This window comes from Chelonia mydas, chromosome 3, assembly GCF_015237465.2.
Source record: "Chelonia mydas isolate rCheMyd1 chromosome 3, rCheMyd1.pri.v2, whole genome shotgun sequence".
NCBI classification, from domain to species: Eukaryota; Metazoa; Chordata; order Testudines; family Cheloniidae; genus Chelonia; species Chelonia mydas.
The window spans coordinates 17,217,252-17,239,334 of NC_057851.1; the positions used below are offsets into that span (position 1 = coordinate 17,217,252).

The 22,083-nt window shown below is 40.0% G+C and overlaps 1 protein-coding gene across 8 annotated transcripts in view; it reads left to right on the forward strand.

The window, feature by feature from the left end:
- ATAD2B (ATPase family AAA domain containing 2B) overlaps nt 1–22,083 on the forward strand; it is a 165,226-nt gene that overhangs the window by 138,382 nt on the left and 4,761 nt on the right. For 7 of the 8 annotated variants that reach the window (XM_037893978.2, XM_037893980.2, XM_037893982.2 and 4 more), the window contains 3 exons: nt 12,576–13,271; nt 20,751–20,878; nt 21,681–21,809. In XM_037893978.2, coding sequence (XP_037749906.1) covers nt 12,576–13,271; nt 20,751–20,878; nt 21,681–21,809 — 953 coding nt within the window. The remainder of the gene's footprint in view (nt 1–12,575; nt 13,272–20,750; nt 20,879–21,680; nt 21,810–22,083) is intronic. The other variant, XM_037893986.2, reaches the window with a different exon arrangement.

Here is a 22,083-nt window from a genome sequence, read left to right on the forward strand (position 1 = left end):
AAAATTGCAAAAAAAAGAATGATTGTTTATGCAAAACTACTACTAAAACAAGTTTAGCAAAGAATTGCAGTTACATTTTATCAAATAAAGATTTATGGTCAAGAATAACCAAGACTAGTGCATTTTTTATATCACAAAGTCCTATCATTTGGATTTCACCTATTTACTACTTTGTGAAATTGGTGCCATACTTTTAATTTTAATGTTAGTAATGTATTTTGGAATGCTTGTTTCTCACTGATTAAAGCTCAAGGTCTCTCTCTATTCCAGTGCAATTTTGTTTCTCAGGGTTAAATGACATGGTGAAAAAGGCAGTTGAGCTGCTTCTAGATTGTGACTTCCACTTTTACTACCATTGATTGAAGCTATGTCACATTGTAGATGACTTAAAAGGGTTATTCTAATAGGAACTGATGAAAATTAATCCCTGAAAATACCAACTGATGGATACCTTCAGCTTGGCTCAGTTTATCCTATTCTTTATTATGAACTACATTCTCTTTTGATACGTTGTTATCCACTGAAGTAAATGAAGTTATTCTGGATTTACACCAAGAGCTAAATTTGACCATATGCTTCTGATTGTACACCAAGAGCTAAATTTGACCATATGCTTCTGATTGTGTTTGCTACTTCTCTTGTGCTATCCATATTGTGAAGTTCAGTGTTGGCATTTTCATAATATCCTTGGCATACTGTTTTCACACTTTGAGTTGATAGTTAATTCTACTTCACGTTACCTTGAAAACATGGATCATTCTTACAGTCAGGCCTCTGAGATATTTTTCTTTTTTACTGTCAGTCAGATTTCTTAAGCAATAATTTAAGTGCAGGGTAGACTTTTTAGTTTTGTGCGTAAAATATTTTTGTAGGGTCAGAATCTTCTTTTACTGGTGCTTTTGAGGGGTATATCTTGCCTTTTCTTTGGTATTAAGTTCTGCATCCTTTTCCAAAGCTGTTAGAGCTCTGCTGTCTATACAGACAAAACCCAGTGTTTACTAAATATATAAAAGAAATTGGTAGAGATTGCAATTATAAAATGAAGCTATAGCAATTCTGAGGTCCTGGCGAGCAAATAGGCCATGTAGTGTCAGATTAAAATTAATTTAAAATAAATACCAAAAATATAAAATCCCAACACAGTTTGTTATCCCTAGTTCAGTTACACTGGTGGCTGTCCTAAGTAGGGTGACCAGATAGCAAGTGTAAAAAATCGGGGAAGGGGGTGGTGGAGGGTAATAGCCCCCAAAATTGGGACTGTCCCTATAAAATTAGGACATTTGGTCACCCTAGTCCTAGGCTCTGGCAGCTTTCAATGTTTTTACAATTGTGTACACTAAATCTGGTAGTACCAATGGGGAATATTTGCTAAAAATAGCTTTGTGTACGCTCCACGTACCCTGGCAAAATAGGGAACCTATAATTCATCAGATCCACCAGTGATAGCAACGAGGAAAGATGTAGTGTAGACAGGGCTCATGTGGACTCAGGGGTGTTTTACCACCATGGCATCTAACTTTGCCCTATGTGGAGGTGACACTGATGTGACTTGGGTGTAAGTTTTGTGGGAACACACCAGTGACATGAGTGAAGGGTGAGTGGGGTTTTCAGGGGTATGACATGAGTGACAGAGGGGCGTGTGTGTGTGTGTGAGAGAGAGAGAAGTGGATGAGACAGTGCTGGTGGTGTGTCTTGTCCCGGGTAGCTGGTAAATTAGTCACTGCTGAAGCAGTTTAAAATATATGTTTTGGAGGCTACAACAGCTAGAAGTGCCCCTTTAACTATTGCAAAGTTGCTGTAATAAAACTTAGTTCATATTGCTGTGTCTTGCCAGTAGATGGAGCATGTAGCACATTATTTTGCTGTCTTACAGTCAGATGCTTCAGTGTTACATCCAGATGGTCCCTGTGGGGAAGATTTGCTGTATTCAATAGTACTGTATTAAATTGGTGGAGTAGACTGACCAAGTGTTGTTCTGCTTCCATAAGAACCTGCACAACTTGTTATGTGGAGTGAGAGGTGCTCCAAATGTCTTATCCGTGTTTGACAATTGCAGGAAGGAGAATTCTTGTAGATTTATTTTAAAGCTAGTGAAGTATTAAAAATAGAATTAAATTCCAAACTTCAGATTAAAATTTATTTTACTGCAAGTAAAAATAATAGGAGAAACATATCACTGACTTAATCCTACTAGAGTAAGCCAGACTGTCTGTGAAGCTGTCTGGTGCTGAGACCAACCAAGGAAATGACCGGGGGGGGGAGACATACTTCCTGAATAAAACCAATGTTTAGTGTATTTAAGTAAAAGCTATGGCTTGGGATAGATAAGTCTTCACCAGTATTTGCAAATGACCTAAGTTTTGATGCCTGTTAACCTTCTGGTGGAAGGATAAAGAAAGCTCTGCTACTTTTGGGGGGGGGGGGGTGGTGACAATTTTTCTATAGCAATGTTAAAAAAATTCTCTTTCCATTACTCATCCTCTTTTTTCATTCTCACTCCCTCCACGCAAATTCCATTTATTCAGTTTCCTTTCCCTTCTCTTTGAGATGACTTCTGAATGCTTAGCAGACGTTAACTACTATTGACTAGTGACTCTAAAACAAGTGAGAGATCCTGAGGGAGGAGCGGAAACACTGGCTGCCTAATATTTTTTTGACAATTTTAACCAGTTTCTGCATTTGTGACCAAAATCTGCACTGTTTGTTCTGGAATTTCAGCACCCATGTCTGATGGCATTTTAACTGTCACCTAGAACTGAAGGGTTAAAATGACTGACACTGATTAAAATGCTGGTAGCTGCTGATGCCTTGTCAGGCTAGTGTTTCAAGTGTTGCTGCTTCTGATGGAACTGCAGTGTTGATAGCATAACAAAGGTTAAAAAAAATTGAGGGCAAGAAGTGTAGACCCAGCCACATAGGCCTCTGCTATATTGCTTCATTTCAAATAATAGATGATGCAGCCTCTTAAGAGGGTGTTTTAGTTGACAAGCCTCCTGAACTTTAAAGGAAACTTTTTAAAACATTAAAAAAATCGTCATCTTCAAAGTGAGTTACACACACTAATTAATCCTCAGAACAATCTTATTGTGAGGTAGAGGGAAGTATTATTGACATTGAGTGTTTGAGCGGTGGCTGCAGATGGAGTTACTACCTGAAATTAGAACTCAGGAGTCCCTGTTTTTCTAGCCTGAGCTCAGACAACTACTGTAGATCATGACTATACCATACATAGTTTTGTATTAGGAACATACAAGAATTGCCATGCTGCATCAGAGCTGTGTTCCATTTAAAGCAATTTCGTGTCTCTGACATGAGCTAGAAGCAGATGTTTCACAGGAAGGTGCAAGAAATCCCACAGTTCACAATCATATATTGCTGATTTTTGAGGCAAACTTCTTAACTATTTTAGTTAATGCCTTTCTAAGCCTTTAAGAATTAGGCTTTTATAGCTTCTAATTTAAAAAAAAAGAAAAAATCCTATGTAACGAAACTATGGATGTTTTTGTTACTCTTGACTCTCTAGTTGCTTTTTTAATCCCATTAAACTCTTGCTCTCAATATCTGGTGGCAGTAAGTCCCATAGGCTAATTATGGATTGCGTAAAAATAATGTTTTGTTCTTTTTAAATATGTTGCCTTTCAATTAAATTGAATCTTTTTGTTTTGTGTTATGATAGAGCCAGTGGGAGCTCCTGAATGACTTTTTCTGTATTTTTTTTCTTTTGTACACTTCTCTCTCAACACACTTCATATTTGTCTCCTCCCTAACTCAAATAATCCCAACCTGTTCAGCCTCTCTTTGTATGAGAAGTCTTCATATGTCTGTAAACATTCTGATCACCAGCCATGTTACGTTTACGTCAGGCCTGCAAGGGGACTACTGAGGAAAAGCCTTTTCTCTTGCAAATGAGTTTTTCTGAGTTCACAAGGTTTATACTCAAATCATCAATTTGACCATGAACACTGCAGGTATTAGTACAAGAAGACGGTAAACAAAGTATGTGATGATTATGCATTAGATTGTGTAAAGTATTGGGCTAAAGGTTGCTGTACATTGTTACAGAATGGTTTTTGACTTTCTACCTGTAGTTTTGTTTTCCACCTTTTTCTTTTGTGTGCTTTATTTTCTGAGCCATGTTCTTTGGTTCTGTGTTTTCATTAATTTTAATTTCTCCTTTTGACATAGAAACCAATCTTGCAATGAAAAGACTTCACAACATTCTCTTCTGGCCAATGATGTGAAACATCTGTCTGGATTTTTTAAATAAACTTAAAGTAAAAGGCTGTACTTAAGTTAATACTTCTGGAATGGAGTATGACCTATGGAGCTTTGCGGTTGTTCATAATTACGTCACTTTATTGTTATATGAAGGGTGGTATTCAGTGGGCCTGAAGAGCCAACTGAATTGGCCAGTCATGTCAACACCTGTAATAGCTACCACTTATAGAGATGCTCAACAGGAGTACAAAGGCTCTGGACCATATAGATTGACTGTATATAACTGGACTCCACAGATGAAGTTAATCTGTTTTCATTTTCTTTTAATTAGCATAATTTTTCTTTTTAATTTTTGTGTGTCTGTCTGCCCTATCCCAAAATTAACTATTGTAATGATATATAGTGATTGGAATGGGAGAAGGTTTATGCTAAATGATGAAAGGATTACATATTTGTGTCTCCCTTCTTGAGTAAGAGAAGTCAGGTTCATCTTTTGAATGCTTGCCATATATATTCCACTTTTGGTCAGTATGCCCCCTGTGTACTCAAGTTCAGATTGTTTTGGCCAGCATTGTTCATTGGGCTTGCACCTGTGCGTTGAATGTCCTTGTGTCTCCCACCCAAGAGCATATAGGGTTTGGGCTATCCCCAACCGTTCCTCAGTTACTTATCACTGCTTGCCTGTGGCTACGAGTTGGAACTTGCAGTGTTCGAGCTTCTTGCCCACTGTGGGGTCTATCAATTATATTGTAAATAGATAGTACTTAACCATTAGGAGTAACCTTTGATATCTAAGAAGAAGAAACTTTTTCTTCTTTGTCTGAAATTTTTACCAGGACTGGGGCCAGTCATGATGGAACACAAATCTCCGGCTTTAGAAACTGCCCTTCACTCGAGACCCTAATGCCTCTTAGAAATGGGTATGCAAAATGCTTATTGTGTCTCAGTGATGTGCCATTTGTAAATTGTTCTTAGAGAACTCAAGGCTAGAGTCTCACGTGAAGTTGCTCTTTTTGAGGAGGCCAGTGCATTTCTCTTCAGACCCTGGATGAAAAGCCTGAGCACTCATCCTCAAAAATTATTCCCGCTGGCTTGTCTGCATATGCAGATCATCAGTACCTCAGAAATTACTTGGTTCCAACCTCTTGTCACTGAGGCCCCGGTACCAACACTTTCTGTTCACCTGCCTACAGTACTGGCGTACTTCATATTGAAATTCTACACTGTGTTGAGACCTTATAGTTTCTTCAGTACCAGACTCACTGATACTATTGATAGTAAAGGATATCTCCTTCGGTGCTGAGCACGTCAGCGGTATTGAAGCAGACAATTTAAAAATAACCATGAGTGGTCAGTAAAAGATACCATTATTCAAGATACATTCATCAGGCGTGGTCAAACAGACATAGACCTGGAACACAATCAAAGAGAAAAAACTAGTCACAAGTTCTGTTCCAGAGCAGGGCAGAGTCAAGGATTTGCATCCAACACATTCCTGATCCCCTGGTTCATGAGTCTAATATATGATTACCATCAGATTCCATTGTTCTAATCTTGATAGTTTTCAGAACACTCAGGCAGGACTCAACCAGAATGATCATGATAGCACCAGGCAAGCCAGGGTTGTTTAGTTCAAAATCTCAGTGAATCTCTCTGTTCAACCTCCAATCCAGTTGCCTCTTCACCCCAGTGTGGTATCCCAAAGACGCTGCAGATTCTCCGTTTGGGTCCACCTTCCCTGTACCTCATGGCATGGATGCTGGCTGCTTAAGATGTGTGGAGATGACCTGTTCATCTGAGCTACAGAATATTCTTATGTACTGTAAAGAGGACTCTACGAGGCTTGATTTCTCTAAGTGGAAGAGATTTGCGGTCTAGGCACACCACCATCAGTTATCTCTTTGTCAGGCTCAGATACTTGAAATATCAGAATACCTTCTATTGGTAAGAATCTCTGGACTATCTGTGAGCTCCTTAAGGGTCCATCTGCCAATTCAGGAATATTTGACCTTCTCACACTCTACAGTAGCTAGGTTCATGAAGTGCCTTATCTAGGTATATTCGGGGTCTTCTCCTTGGGATCTCAACATTGTACTGACTGGTTGATGATGGGTCCAACTGTTGAGCTACTAGCTACATGTTCCTCGTTTAATTTATCCATCAAAGCAGCCTTTTTTGTAGCAAAGACATCTGCTAGAAGCTGAGGAGATACAAGCACTTGTCACAGGACTTCCATACATGGCATTTCATAATGATAGGGTGGCCTTGAGACCTCACTTGAAGTTCCTGCCTAAGATAGTCTGTAATTTCCATCTCAATCAAATAATATATCTGCCTGTTTTCTTTCCCACATCCACATTCCAAAAATACAAGGAGGAAGCTAAACTTCATAACTTAGATGTAATTAGGGCACCTTCCTTCTACCTGTCTAGGCCATTTAGGATGTGCCCTAGATTGTTTGTATCTTATGGATATAGGGTGAAAGGACAGGTTATATCAACACAGACACTTTCTAGTGGATTTCTGAATGCATTAAGTTGTGCTTTGAAATAGCCAATTTAGATCTACCATTGAGGGTTACAGTCCACTCCGTGAGAGTTCAAGCAGCCCTTGTAGCATTTTTGAGAAAAGTTTTAATAGTAGAGATATGTAGGGCAGTTACCTGGAGTTCAAAGTGTACATTTATCTAACATTATTCCATAGTAACAAAATCAATATCTGATGTACACATTGGCAGGACTGTCTTACAATCATTGTTCAGCTAGACTCTTAGGTCACTGCTTGTGAGTTACCAACAATGGAATATATAAATATATATGGACAAGCACTCAAAGATATGTTTACTTACCTTACAGTGAATGTGTTCTAGATTTGTTGTCCATAGAGATTCAATGATCTGCCCTCATTTCCCACTACTATGGAATCCTGTGACACCTGGATTTTGTGTTGGTGAAGGAACTAAGGGACAGTTGGATTTTCCCAATCTACATCTTGCTACATTTCAGTGGTGCATGATGTTATTCTTAGTCTGTATAGTGTATTTGTAAAGGTGCTGTGTAAGCCTAAGCTATTATATTACTACAGATCATCTTTGTAGGACCTTAAGGTCCATATATTTGTAATAAAAGCGAATATTTTTCCACACTAGGTTGTCTCCTGTACAATAAGTTGTCATCACACAAAGCTAATAGAATTTTTTTTCATATGCTATGTCTTGTCATGCATGTTGCCCATTCATTTCATTAGAAGTTTGTAGAATAAAATGGAAACACACATCTGTGAACTGAATGGTGACTGAATTTTCTCTTGCATGAAACATAGACAAAAATAACCTTAATTGTTGGGTTGAGAACAATTTGTTAATAAAGCAGAGGCAAGACTCCATGTGTGTGTGTATTGTAATACATGCACATGCATATGTATTAATATGAATATAATATATTTTAATCTTCAAAGTAATTTACCATCATCACCCACCCAGTGCACTTTTCTGGAGCTTTTTGAACTTCAGTATCAGTTTGAAGAATTTTGAATGAAAATTATGAGAACATCAAGCTTCTTGCTACGTATAAAAGGAAACAGTTTTTTTTTTTAAAAGGTGTGCAGTTGTTTAGATACCCATTCCCTTGCTCACTTAGGTGGAGTAATTGGTGATGGAGAGAGTGGGGCTGATGGGTAGAATCATAGAAATGTAGCACTGCAAGGGACCTTGACAGGTCATCTATTCTAGTCCCTGGCACTGAGGCAGGACTAAGTAGTATCTATATCATCCCTGTCAGGTGTTTGGAGGTTCTTAAGAATGGTTTAGACAATCATGAAGATTTCACAACCTCCCTAGGTAATTTGTTCCTAACTGTAAGGGTAGTTAAACATTGGAAGTTTTTCGTAATGTCAAAGCTAAATCTCTCTTGTTGCAATTTAAGCCCATTACTTCTCCTGTTCTCAGTGGTTAAGGAGAACAATTTATCACCCTTCTCTTTATAACAGCCTTTTGTATACTTGAAGACTGTTACCAAGTCCCCCTTCAATCTTCTTTCTTAATCTTGAGGTGAGTGAGCTTGTTTGGTGGTTTGTTGTTTTTCTTTCTCTTTTGGGTTACTTAAAGGTTACAGTGTCAGTCGGGATTCTGTGTTTAGGGACTGTTTGAGACTTTGTTCCCTTGATCATTTTTGATCAGCTTTAGTCAGCCTTGAGATCACTCTTCCCCAGTGTGATTGACGATGGGGTTGGGCTGACATAGGAGAGAAGGTTTTAAAACCCAGAGGCTAAACGACCAAGAGGAACTAGCAAACCGGATTTTGTTGGAGGGAGTCGCAATATAATTGCTGTGATTAGGAAAGGCCACATTGCCAGTGTCAATGCTGCTCCTGTCTCCTCCACCTGCACCTATGTCCAGACAAAGACCCTGGCCATGGATGCCTCAGTCTACAAATCCACACCAGGATCTGGAAAGTGGCCTGCATTTCCCTTTCATAGAAAACCAAGCTAAGGAAATCGTCCAATATGAAAGGTGCCTGTGGGTGAAATCTCTCAGGAAGGAGGTGGGGAGAGGTAGAGGAGGAGGTAGCTAGGCTGAAGAGCATCCATGCACACAAGGAATTCATTGAGAATATTCATATGGAGACTGCCAAGGCTGAGGAAACTATCTAGCTAGAGAAGACGGCTGTCTCACCGCCGGGGTAGGAGGATATGGCTCTGTCACAGGGAGGACACTGGCTGCTGGTTACTTCAGGCAGCAGGCAGTGCTCCATCCCTGCTCCCAACCTACTTATCATAGTTGATAGATGAAAAACAGTTATTCTAACCTGGCAACAAGGGATGAGGAATTGCCTGAAAAGATGGAGGAGGAGAAGCTATTTAGAAAAGCTGGATGAGCACAAGCCCATGGGACCGGATGCGCTGCATCCGAGGATGCTAAAGGAGTTGACGGATGTGATTGCAGAGCCATTGGCCATTATCTTTGAAAAATCATGGTGATCCAGGGAGGCCCCAGATGACTGGAAAAAGGCTAACGCAGTGCCCATCTTTAAAAAGGGGAAGGAGGAGGAGCCGGGGAACTACAGGCCAGTCAGCCTCACCTTGGTCCCTGGAAAAATCATGGAGCAGATCCTCAAGGAATCAATTCCGAAGCACTTAGAGGAGAGGAAAGTGATCAGGAACAGTCAGCATGCATTCACCAAGGGCAAGTCATGCCTGACTAACCTAATTGCCTTCACAGATCCAGTTATCTCATCATAGGACAAGGGGAAAGCAGTAGACGTTTTATTCCTTAACTTTAGCAAAGCTTTTGATACAGTCTCCCACAGTATTCTTACCAGCAAGTTAAAGAAGTGGATGAATGGACTATAAGGTGGATAGAAAGCTGGCTAGATCGTCGGGCTCAACGAGTATAAATGGCTCCATGTCTAGTTGGCAGCCGGTATCAGAGTGCCCCAAGGGTCGATCCTCGGGCGGAGTGTAATCAACGCCATTCTCCAGATCATTAAGGAAGATATAGAACAAAACTGGCCTGAGGACCGACCCTTGGGGCACTCCACTTGATACCGGCTGCCAACTAGACATGGAGCCATTGATCACAACCCGTTGAGCCCGTCAATCTAGCCAACTTTCTATCCACCTTGTAGTCCATTCATCCAGCCCATACTTCTTTAACTTGCTGGAAAGAATACTGTGGGAGACTGTCAAAAGCTTTGCTAAAGTCAAGGAAAAGTATTTATGGTATTTATCTATAAAAAGGTGAATAAAGACAATCCAGGGAATTATAGACCAATCAGTTTAACTTGGATGCTCAGAAAGATTATGAAGAAAATAATCAAACAATCAATTTGTAAGCACCTAGAAGAAAATTAGGTAATAAATAACAGTCAACATGGATTTGTCAAGAACAAATCCTGTTAAACCAACCTAATATCCTTCTTTGACAAGGTAACAAGCCTTGTGGATGGGAAGATGAAGTAGATGTCTCATATCTCCACCTTAGTAAGGCTTTTGGTACAGTCTCACACGAGTGTCTCATAAACTAGAGAAATACACCCTAGATCAGGGTTCTCAAATTTTTCTTTCTGAGGCCTACCCCAACGTGCTATAAAAACTGCATGGCCCACCTGTGCTACAACTGTTTTTCTACATATAAAAGCCAGGGCAATTGTCTGGGGTCCCATGCCACAGGGACCCCCACAAAGCTACATTGCTGAGGCTTCGGCTTCAGCCCCAGGTGACAGGGCTCTGGGCCCCGGGCTTCAGGCCTATGCGGTGAGGCTTTGGCTCTCTGCCTTGGGCCCCAGCGAGTCTAACACTGGTCCTGCGTGGCGGACCCTCTGAAACCTGCTTGTGGCCCCCTACGGGGCTCCAGATCCCTGGCTGAGAACCACTGATCTAGAGGAACCTACGATAAGGTGGGTGTACAACTTGCTGGAAAACTGTATTCAGAGAGTCGTTAACAATGGTTCGCAATAGAGGTGGAAGAGCATATTGAGTGGGGTCCCGCAGGGATCTGTCATGGATCCAGTTCTATTGAATATGTTTTAAATGGACCCTGAAATCTTTTTATTTACTACTACTACTTCTTATTATTTTTTTATTTTCTCTGGAGTCTGGTCCTTGACTATACCTTGACCAATAAATTTGGACCTTGACAAAAAAATTGGTGAAGGCCTTCTTGCAGAACCTGGAGAAGTGTGTATGAGCTCCACCAAAGTTGTGCGTGATACAAATGCAGCTGATCATTAACAATACAGAGAAACTGACTGTGTAGAAAGTGCTGTTGAATACACAAACTAAGCTGGGAGAAAACAAAAATTTCTCAAACTCTTTCAGTTCTAGTATTCTTAGAAGTTACTCGTAACAATAGTATGTATATACTTTTCAGGTAGAATTATGATTTTTCAAGGTGAATGTGTCCTTTTAAGAACTTTTTAAACTAAAAAGTTAATGACATTTTTTGTTAATGTTGTAGTTAGTAAAGTCTTGAAACTAGTTAAATTATCAGATTAAGTGGCACTTTCAGGGAAGGCATTCACAACATTACATTTAGTTATGTTTCTCTGAGCTCTTGTCATTTAATGTGCAGCACTCACATGGTACTAGCATCTTCAGAGCAACTTTGTGAACACTGATTTTCATAAATGACCCAGTGAGGTGGGTAGGTTTAGTTAATGGACTTACTTTTTTTCATTTTGAAAGACTGTCACTTTGAGAGAGCTTCCCCTTAATACTGATTTGTGCTGGCAGTATTTCTCCAGAGAAAACAATGTGACAACTTTAAGTATAGCAGCCCCCATTTTTAGGTGGAAAATCTTTTGCAAAGTGGTTATAACTTGCCAAAGAGCATAAGTAATCTGCATCAGAGCAGGAATTGGAATCCAGGAGTTCCCATCTACCAGTCTTTGCTCAGTCTACTAAAATACACTTTTTCTCATCATCTGTGCTCTTACAAGGAACACTGAAATTCAACATTACAGGTGAATACTCTTCCTGAGCTATTGTTTGAAGTTTATATTAGGAAAATCACCAAAACCCCTTTTTGAGATTGGGGTCCCATTGTCCTAGACACAGTGCACATACACACTTAGAAGACACTGCCCCATCCCAGACAGTATATAATCTAAGTTGAAACAAAGTATACAGTAGGAGGGAGGAGGACAAGGGTAATGACACTAAGGTCATGAGGTTATGCAGCTTAATTCTTGCACAACATAATAGTTCCAAGTCATCTGAAAGAGTTCAAAAAAAAAAAAAAATGGAGTAAAAATTGGCTTTCCTCAAATTCTGCATCACACAGCTATAATTATCTGTCTGATATTTAGTGGTCTAAATAGAAGTGGGTTTTCATGAAGAATGTGATGAAGGAAAAAGGAGTGGCCTTACCAATTAATTTAATCAGTGCTTCCTGCATACTTGGTTAGTGTAAAATATCCACGATGGGTGGAACTTTCAGAAGTGATCGGCATTGGCCTGACTCTGCTCTCATTGAAGCCAGTGGGAGTTCATTTTCTGTTGATTTGAGTGGGAGCAGAATTAGCTCAATGCTAATTTGAAAATCCCCCCCCTGTGGAAAGTTTGGGAATGGTGGGTGTCTGTTGGTATGTATCAGAGTAACAGTTCTGTTAGTCTGTATTCGCAAAAAGAAAAGGAGTACTTGTGGCACCTTAGAGACTAACAAATTTATTTGAGCATAAACTTTTGTAGCTCATGCTGTAGCTCATCACAAAAGCTTATGCTCAAATAAATTTGTTAGTCTCTAAGGTGCCACAAGTACTCCTTTTCTTTTTGTTAGTTTGTAGTTAGTTATCCTGATGCATGTGTTGCAGATGTGTGTGCATTTAAAAGTGACATGTTTTCTGTCTCTTCCAATTCAGTTCGAATAAGGAGGAAATCAAGACGACGTTCGCAGTGGGGTAAAGGCATTATTAAAAAGAGAAAAGTCAACAATTTGAAGAAAGATGAAGATGATGCAAAATTTGCTGATGATGAAAATCATGGGGATGGCAGGAAGCTGTTGGAGAATGGGGAGCTAGAAATCAGCACAGACTGCATTGAGGAGAATGGAGAGGAAATGGGAGATCTGTCTATGACAAATGATGAGTCCTCTTGTGATATCATGGATATAGATGCAGAGCAGAGACTTAACAATGGGACAGTAGGGAAAGAAAACAGTTTTGCATCAACAGAAGAAGAGAGTTCAAATGAATCCCTGTTAGTAAATGACAGTCTTACTGTGAATGCTGAAAAGGAATCAAGAAAGGAGTCTCCATCTAAGTGGGACTGTGTGAACGGTGAGGCACACAGCTTAGAGGGGATAGCTGTTCCAGAATGTCAGAATGGTAAAGCAGAACCAGTTAATGTTTCAGCATGTGATAGTGATTTGTCTCATAAGGAGCAAAAAGCTGTGTCTGAAGATCAGCCAAAGGAAAAAACAGAAGCTTCTGGTGAAAATCAGGGAGCTGATTTGGTGAAACAGTCTAATACTGAAGTACCACAATACAGCAATAATGAAAAGACACCACTGAGCAGCACAGACGTTGAAACTAAAGATATTGAACCAGAAAAAGAAGGTATGGTTTACGTTTTCAGTACATCCAGTACTGAGATTAATGCAAAAGTAAATATAGATGGGTATACTTTGTTGCAATAGCAGGTGAGTAGTGTGTTTTGTGAACTGCAACCTGGACATTTTGAACATCTAATATTCTTATAACAATGCCATAGTAAATGCCATTTTTGGTCACATTTCCTTAGATAAATAAGTCTACCTTAGTATTGACAATGTTCTATATGCTTTTGTATGGTTTCTGTGGGGAAACTGCAAATATCCAGGTAACATTTTGTGATACCGAAAAAAATCTTTAAAAAAAGATTCCTCCCACTGTTAGTATGGGACGTTAGTATGTTGTGGGTTCATAGTGCTTTCTGATCTAGGCATTTACAGTGTCACTGTTTCGGTTTTAATTCAATAAAATATAGAACATACATAATCTTGCAGGATTTCCTTATTGCAAATTTGAAGGATTTTGATGAAATCAGGTTAAGAATAGAATATTTGTAAAAAAAAATTTGAAACAAAAGCTTTTTGCCTGAAGTATACATGTTGCTTTCCAAGTGATGATCCCTGCTAGGAACAGTTTACAATCAATCAATAGATAGACAGATGTTGTAGAGAAAGGACAACAAAGAGGTGGGAAGGATAATGGTGAATAAAAGCAGAGAAACAACAATCCCTTAGGGCCCACAGTTTCCTGGGGGCGGGTGAAAGCTGTTCATTCGCTTGCCTGCTTTTTTGTTAGCTGTTTCATAAATAGGTACAAGAACAATGTATCTTTAAAAGGTTAGTGTTAGGGTTTGCAAAAGAAATGAGTTTTAACAAAGGTTTTTAAATGATAGATGTCGTTATTCCTCAGTGTATAAGGTTTGGAAGTGTTTTCCAAGGATAAAGAGTAGCATGGAATAAGGTACAGTAATAAGTGATAGGAGGAGATGAAGAGTATATGTAGATTAGAAACTTGAGCAAGGCAGTGTACATGAGAAGATGAACAGGAAAAAGTGCTGATTTGTCAAGAGGGGTGGATTTTTGAGGGCCTTGTAGGTTAGGAACACAATCTTCTACTTGATGTGGAAGGCAAGTGGTAGCCAGTGAAGGGACTCAAACTGGGGGCAATGTGGCCTGAGTAATAGGGGTCAAAAATACTTTTAGAAATTTAATTATGTATAGACTGAAGAAACCCAAAGCGACAATCAGTATTTTAAGAAGAGAGGTGGGTTGAATAGTTGAGGCAAGAGAGAACCTATGGCAGGACAGGATCAGCAGTAGCAATAAAGAGAGAGAAGAGTAAATTTTGGGAGATGTTGTAGAGAGAGAACCACTAGGATTTGGCAAATGCTTGGATGTGGAAGGAGGAGAGAAAAGTCAAATATGACAGAGATTTCAAGCTTTGGTGTCAAAAGATATTAAAATTTTACCTATAGTGTTGGAGAAGGGAGGGCTTGGGAGGAAAGATGAGAAATTTGGTTTAATCAGGTGGAGAGATTTGGAGAATTTGTCTTGCATCTGCACTTTCCTTAGAAGTTAAACAATTTGATGTTGCTCTATAGAGGAGATATAACAGACCCACTTCTGCAGTGACTTGAAAATTATTGTTGGGAATTAAGGGCTCAGTTTTGAAGTTGAGCTTTTTCATAGGTGCCTTTGAACTGTACAGTTTTTTTTAAGAACATAATTAACTTTTAGGAAAATATACATCATCGTGAAAGTGAAGACGAATACTATGTATTGGTTGAACCTTCATGTTTATATATTAAAAAAAGGAACCTGTGCATTTTGTAAAAATCTCAATGCACAAAGCTTCAGCAAACTTTTGGTATCGTAAATGACATGATTCAATATACTTTAAAACAAAGTATAATTTATTTTTAAAACTTAAAACTTTTTTCTCAAGTTTTTACTTTAAATAATATATCCATCTACTTGTCTAAACTCCAGCAGAGTTGTTGTTTTATCTTCTATCTACAGTGGGGAAAAAAAATTTAAAAGTATCTTTACTTTTCGCAGAAATGTATCTGGGAGCGTGACACCATTAAACCAACGATTTCAGTGGCTTAAACTTACTGTAGGTTTGTGAGAATTCCACATTTATCCATACTTCTCCCTACATTTTTAAAATTTCACCCATAGAAAAATTTGATTGGAGATTTTTGGTAACATTGCCTGTTCAGCCTGCACATGCGTCCGTCACATCTCCGTGCCTGTACCAAGTGCAGCAATGTAGCGCAGCCTGGGTAAACAGCCTTAAGTTCTTTCTCAACCACATTTGACCAGAGATAGTTTAGTGTGTGCCTGTTTTTCTCTTTAGAGTTAGAATGTAGTATATAGTGTTAGTTCTCTAGTTTAGTTTATAAGATTCTTAGTACTTTATAGTTGTTGGAACTGTTATTCCCTTTTTTTCGGGGGGAATTTTTGTGTGTGTGTTTTCCCTTACTGAGGTGTCAGGTTTTTTTCTTGTATCTGGGATACCAGGCTCCCCAGATTTTAAAACGTGCCTCTCTTGTTGAAAAGTGATTCCCGTCAGCGATAAATGTTTTCAGCATATTACTTGGGAGACTCACATATCCCCAGCAAGTGGAATATTTGCACTTGTTTTAAGGGACGATCCCACAAAAACAGGGCAATTAAGTATAGAGTGTTCGTGATGGAGAAAGCCTTAAGACTGACTTCAGACCTGGGGACAGGAAACCCCCTGAACAGGAGCCCTCTGCTTCCGTTAATGTCCTGTCTACATTGAGATCATGTTTACGAGAGCTTCCAAGGTGAAGACAGCATTGAGATCCTAGTCTCTGACACTCTCCATCAGCGAGGTACCTATAATCGCTTCATCAGTACCGAGTGCTTCCCACTCAAAGACTAAGGAGGGGGGTCAGGTAAGTGAAGGAGAACGTAAAGTTCTTAAAGAAGATTCAGGAACCAGAGACCTCAGGGCCCTGTGAGGAGTACTGTTGAGGCTCCAAGTACTTTGGGTACCATGAAGCACTCTTAAGACTTCATCTAAGTCCCATTCCTTGCTGATAAAGGGTGCGGTATCAAAGACTCCTACTGTGGCTGTCATCAGAGACTATGCTAGTAAGAGAGCAGCCTCACTGGAATCTGCAGTACCCTCAGACCCATGATCATCACCTCGGACAGTGACATCGAGAACAACTTCAATGCCTGTACCATCTTCCAAGTACCACAGGAGTTCCGGTACCCTCATGAGCATGAGTCTCCCCTCCTTGTGACTTCCGAACATCTTTTGGTACTGAGAGCTGCTAAGTCACCAGCTGCGCATGTTGTATTGAGACGCACTACTTCCCAATTTCTACCATTCAGAAAGAACTGTTGTAACTTCCTTTACAATATGTAGAAGAGCATTCGTAGTCAGACTCAGAGCTTTCTATTCAAGGCTTTCCAGTTTATTTGCTCAAATAATAGTATTTGCTCAAGGAGATGTTATTCTCTGCAGATGGAAGGAAGGCAGGCAGGATACAAGATCTCTGCCTGTTAATTCTTGGGATCATTAGCAATGGCCACCTCCTCCCATGCCTTGTGAGCCTCCTCTTTGGCCTTATTGGGACCCATGGGCAGTGTACTATCTGCAGTTTTCAGTGTCCCCAATTCAGTCTCATAAGGAGCATAAAAGACCTCATTTTCCGGTACCATCCATCCCTCCCCTCCATGCTGAATCAGCAAAAGAGACCTTTGTGAAGCAAGGGGCGAAGGTGGACAAGGAGGTCACTCACCATACAAATATCTCTTCTTCATCACCTGATTAGGCAGTAATGCTTCCACCATCACCATTAGCTGATGACTTTCAGCAGTTCCAGGACCTACTGAAGCAGATAGTGAACACGCTTCAAATTCCCCTGGAAGAAATCCAGGATTCCCATCACTAGCGTCTGCACATATTACATACTTCTGCTTCAGCACTGGTGGCACTTCCAATTTAATGAAGCTCTCCTTGAGCCAGCCAAGACCATAGGGCCAAATTCCAGCAGCACACCCTACCTGCAAGAGTGCCAATTAAAAAATACTACACTTGGGCCCGGGGATCCTGAGTTTTTTGTTTTTACACCTGACACCAAATTCTCTGGTCCTGAATACAGTTAATGAAAGGTGCAGACAGCATATTCCTAAAGCTACCCCATATAACAAGGACCAGAAAGGGTGTCTGGACCATTTTGGTCATAAAAGCTCCTCTTTGGTCACATTACAGATTAGGATTGCAAATCATGAAACGCTGATATCGAAATATGACTATCTGAATAACCAGAAGTTTAATGCTGTTGTTGACCATTTACCAAAAGAACATTAGGATCAGTTTAGTGCCATAATTAGGGATGTCAAGTGATTACAAAAATTAATCGTGATTAATCGCACGATTTAAAAAAATTAATCTCGCTATTAATCACGCGATTAAAGAATAATAGAATACCATTTATTTAAATATTTTTGGATGTTTTCTACATTTTCAAATACTGATTTCAATTGCCACATAGAATACAAAGTATACAGTGCTCACTTTATATTATTTTGATTACAAATACTTTGCACAGTAAAAAACAAAAGAAAGTGTTTTTCAGTTCACCTATTACAAATAATGTAGGGCAATCTCTTTATCATGAAAGTTGAATTTACAAATGTAGAATTATGTACAAAAAAATAATTGCACTCAAAAATAAAACAATTTAAAATTTTAGAGCCTGCATGTCCACTCAGTCCTACTTCTTGTTCAGTCATTCACTCAGACAAACAAGTTTGTTTACATTTGCAGGAGATAATGCTGCCCGTTTCTTGTTTACAATGTTACCTGAAAGTAACTACAGGTGTTTTGCATGGCACAGTTGTAGCTGGCATCCCAAGATATTTACGTGCCAGATGCTCTAAAGATTCATATGTCCCTTCATGCGTCAACCACCTTTCCAGAGGACATGCTTACATGCTGATGACGGGTTCTGCTTGATAACGATCCAAAGCAGTGCGGTGCGACGCATATTCATTTTCATCTTCTGAGTCAGATGCCACCAGCAGAAGGTTGATTTTCTTTTTTGTTTGTTCGGGTTCTGTAGTTTCTGCATTGGAGTGTTGCTCTTTTAAGACTTCTGAAAGCATGCTCCACACCTCGTCCCTCTCAGATTTTGGAAGGCACTACAGATTCTTAAATCTTGGGTTGAGTGCTGTAGCTATCTTTAGAAATCTCACATTGGTACCTTCTTTGCATTTTGTCAGATCTGAAGTGAAAGTGTTCTTAAAATGAACAATATGTGCTGGGTCATCATCTGAGACTGCTATAATATGAAATGTTTCAACTTGTTTGGATTATTTTTTCTACTGAAACAGTTTGGTGAATTTAACATATCATGAAATCTTTTGGTTGACCTGAACCATGATGTCTGGTGACAGTAAGAGTGAAAAAGTACATGAGTCAATAACACTTTCCATAGTGTGTGTTCTTCAAAAGCCTGATTTAAAACTTTTTTAATAAATCAAATTAAACAAGATGAGTATATAACTCATTGCAAACGATTTTTTCAGCTACTTCTGATAGACTCCTCTGAGAACTTAAACAAAAATTTGAAAAATACTGGGCTTCTTTAAAAAAGAAGCATTAAGGCTTGTTGGAAGGTCCATGGAACAATCCCAGATATCAGACTGAAAATATCTCACAAACTAAGGTTGCTACCACTGACAAGCACAACTTTAGGGCCCAATGCTGAGCATCCATAATTCCTATTGAGGTCTAATGAAAGTTACTGGTGTTCTGCACTTCTCAGGATTAGTCCTTCATAGGCAAGTGACAGTTGAGTACATTTTAGTCTTTTTAGCTTCAGTTTGTGTCGTATCTAAATTTCTGACTCCAGAAAAATAGTCAACTAAACATTGTCCCCTCTGAGCCATTAAGAAACAATGCTGACTTGGCTCTAAAGGCAGTCCTTTTGTCTAGCTTTTTGCCTCGAAGAATGGTTCTATGGCAAAGGATCTCAAAGGTGTGAAGCAGTGGAGTAACCAGCATGGGATATATGAGTGGACCATGACTTTGGGTGGGTGGGCAATTACGAGGTGGGGGGGCTGGGAGGGCAGAAGGAATGGAGGGCCTGCCTCTCCCCAACCCCTTGCAGCCTGCTTTGCAGGGGCAATGGATGCACCCTCTGGCCAGGGGCGCCTCGGGCATGCATCGAGTTCCGGGAGGAGATGCTACTTTCCAGTGCTCACGGCTCTCTTCCAGGTCTCTCTTCTCACACTGGCCCAGCTCCCCCCGGATGGCAGGCCTACCTTTTTTGAAGATCTCCTCTAGAGCCGCCGGATACCCACTCACTTGCCCTCCTCCCAGTGGTGGATTAGCCCCTGGGCCAACCTGGGGCCCCGGAAAAATGGGCACCCCTGCGCCTCCACCTGCTCCACCCACCCGGCACTCCTTCCGGGGAGTGGGTTGGGAGCATGGGAGCTTTCTCCACTCTGCCCTCCCCACCATCGCTCTAGCCTGGATGTGGGGTCGGAGTGCAGGGGCTTGCCCCTCTCCGCCCGCCCACCCGGCGCTCCAGCCTGAGAGTGGGGTTGGGATGCGTGGGCTTGCCCCAATGCACCTGCCCAGCCCCGGCAGGTGCACCAGGTGGGTGGAACTGAGCAAGTTCCTGACCCTGCTCCCTGGCTGAAGCGCCAGGTGGCCGAAGTGGGGCAAGCACTCCCTCTCCCCGGCTGGTAGAGTGCGACAAGCCTCCGTGACCTGACTCCACTCCCCGGCAGGAGCGCCGGATAGGTGGGCAGAGCAGGGCAAGGGCCAGGGCAGAGCCGAGGCTGTGGGGTGGCCTGGATGCTAAGTGAGTGGGCCAATGCCCACCCAGGCCCACCTGTGGCTATGCCCCGGTATGAAGTACGTTGGAGGGGCTCAAGGGGAACTGAAGGGAGAAGAAATTAGTACAGTAGACCAATGACAACAAGTATCAGTGACTGGAAGCTGAATAAACTGGAGCTAGTCAAATTCAGACTTTAAATAAGATGTACCCTTTTAAAAGTGAGGGTAATTAAACATTGGTACATCTTGTTGTGGAAAGTGGTGGATTCTCCAACACTGTCTTTCAGTAAAGATTGTGCTTCAGTATGCAGTATTTCAACCAGAAATTATGGGCTGGATGCAGAAATTAGCAGCCTGTGTTAAGCAGCAGGTCAGACTAGATGATCGGCTGTTGACTTTGATGGAAGGTAGCTGCTTTAATAGTAAATTCTAATTATCTTCTTATATTTTCAGCAAGGTTTCCAAAACCAGGGTGTTGTGTACAAATGATTCTGTCCTATTTACAGCTGTCAGTAGTAACACAAGGTCAAATCTTAATTTCAATGCCTCGATAATATGGTGGTATGAACTATATAAATGCCATTAGCTGTTTTAGTGGGGGTTTGTATGGGTCATCGTATTTGAAAGACTATTAGAAATGTGTTACATTTAATAAATATTGTACTTTAATTTTTTCAGTTGTTCCTCATGTGCCATAATTTTGCATCCAAACTGCAGGTGTATCGAAACTTAAGAAATCTCGAAAAGTCACTTTGGAGCCCCCAAAACCTGCAAGTCTGGAGCAGGTTCCAGAGGAACCATTGGATCTCATACCCCCTCTAGTTGTTGACCATGACAGATTAAAGGTAATGGTATTGAGAAGTAAATTTAATAATTACCAGTACCAACTCTTTTCAAACACCATGGAAGATATTTTTATACTCTGTACAGAATATTGTGAAGACCAACTTCTGTTATTTTATACTGCAGAAAGTATAATCTTTTCTGTCAGCATTATCTTTTAAAGATTTTCTTTATCCAGCAATTTTTATTTAATTAGTGACCACATAACAAAATTGTTAAATACCCATTTGTATCTTACTGCTGTATCTGCAGGTACAGTAATAAATATACATATAAAAGCTTTTTAATAATTATGGTATAACAGTCCAGTCCAGTGTTTCCAATGCAGTTCGTGCAGACATGATTATGCAGTAACAGGGGTGATGATGTGGTTGTGTTTGATTGGTGAAGTGGAGTTAATATCTGCTCTCTTCCTCCCCACCCACATCAAGTTTTTTGTGTGTGTAGGCATCACAACAAAGGAGAGTTTTTTTTTTTAAGAAGGGTTTTGAATGTTTACAGAGAGCTTCTCCCAAGTGTGAATATGTTTTCCATAAGTGTAGTAATTAGAGAATCTCTGCATACTGAAACAAACAGATGTAAAGAAGATCTCTATTAAGAGTTATCTGCTCTTCAGGTTGTTGACAGCAGTTATATTATTTACATACTGAACCATGTTCTTGTTTGGAATATAAAATATGCTTCTAGCACATTTCTGCTTTGTCCATAAACAATTAAATGTAATAATTAGTCTCAAACAGATTTCAAGAATGAATATATGAAAAACTTGATTCTTTATTTGTGTTATATTTTTCCTCTTAACAGAAACTACTGGATTTGTTGGTTAAGAGAAGTAACGACCTGACTGTTGACCAACTTGAGAGGCTGTACTCACTCCTTAGTCAATGCATCTATCGGCACCGTAAAGATTATGACAAATCACAACTTGTAGAGGTAAAGTTTTACAATTTCTCTTATTTCTCATCTGAATTTTGCAATAGAATTTGGGTAGCAATATTTCTGTATTAACTGGTGCACATTTGAAATCCTCTTTTGAAAACTGTATTTACTAAAGATAAAAAGAAACTTGGTGCAATAATGGCTTAAGGAACACAGTGAACATTAGTTTCTTGTATGACCCAATCTCCCTATTTTTCCCTTGCAAACAATCAAACCCATCCTGGGTTGTGTCTGTTTCTGTCTCATTAAATGCTATTTTAAAGAACAT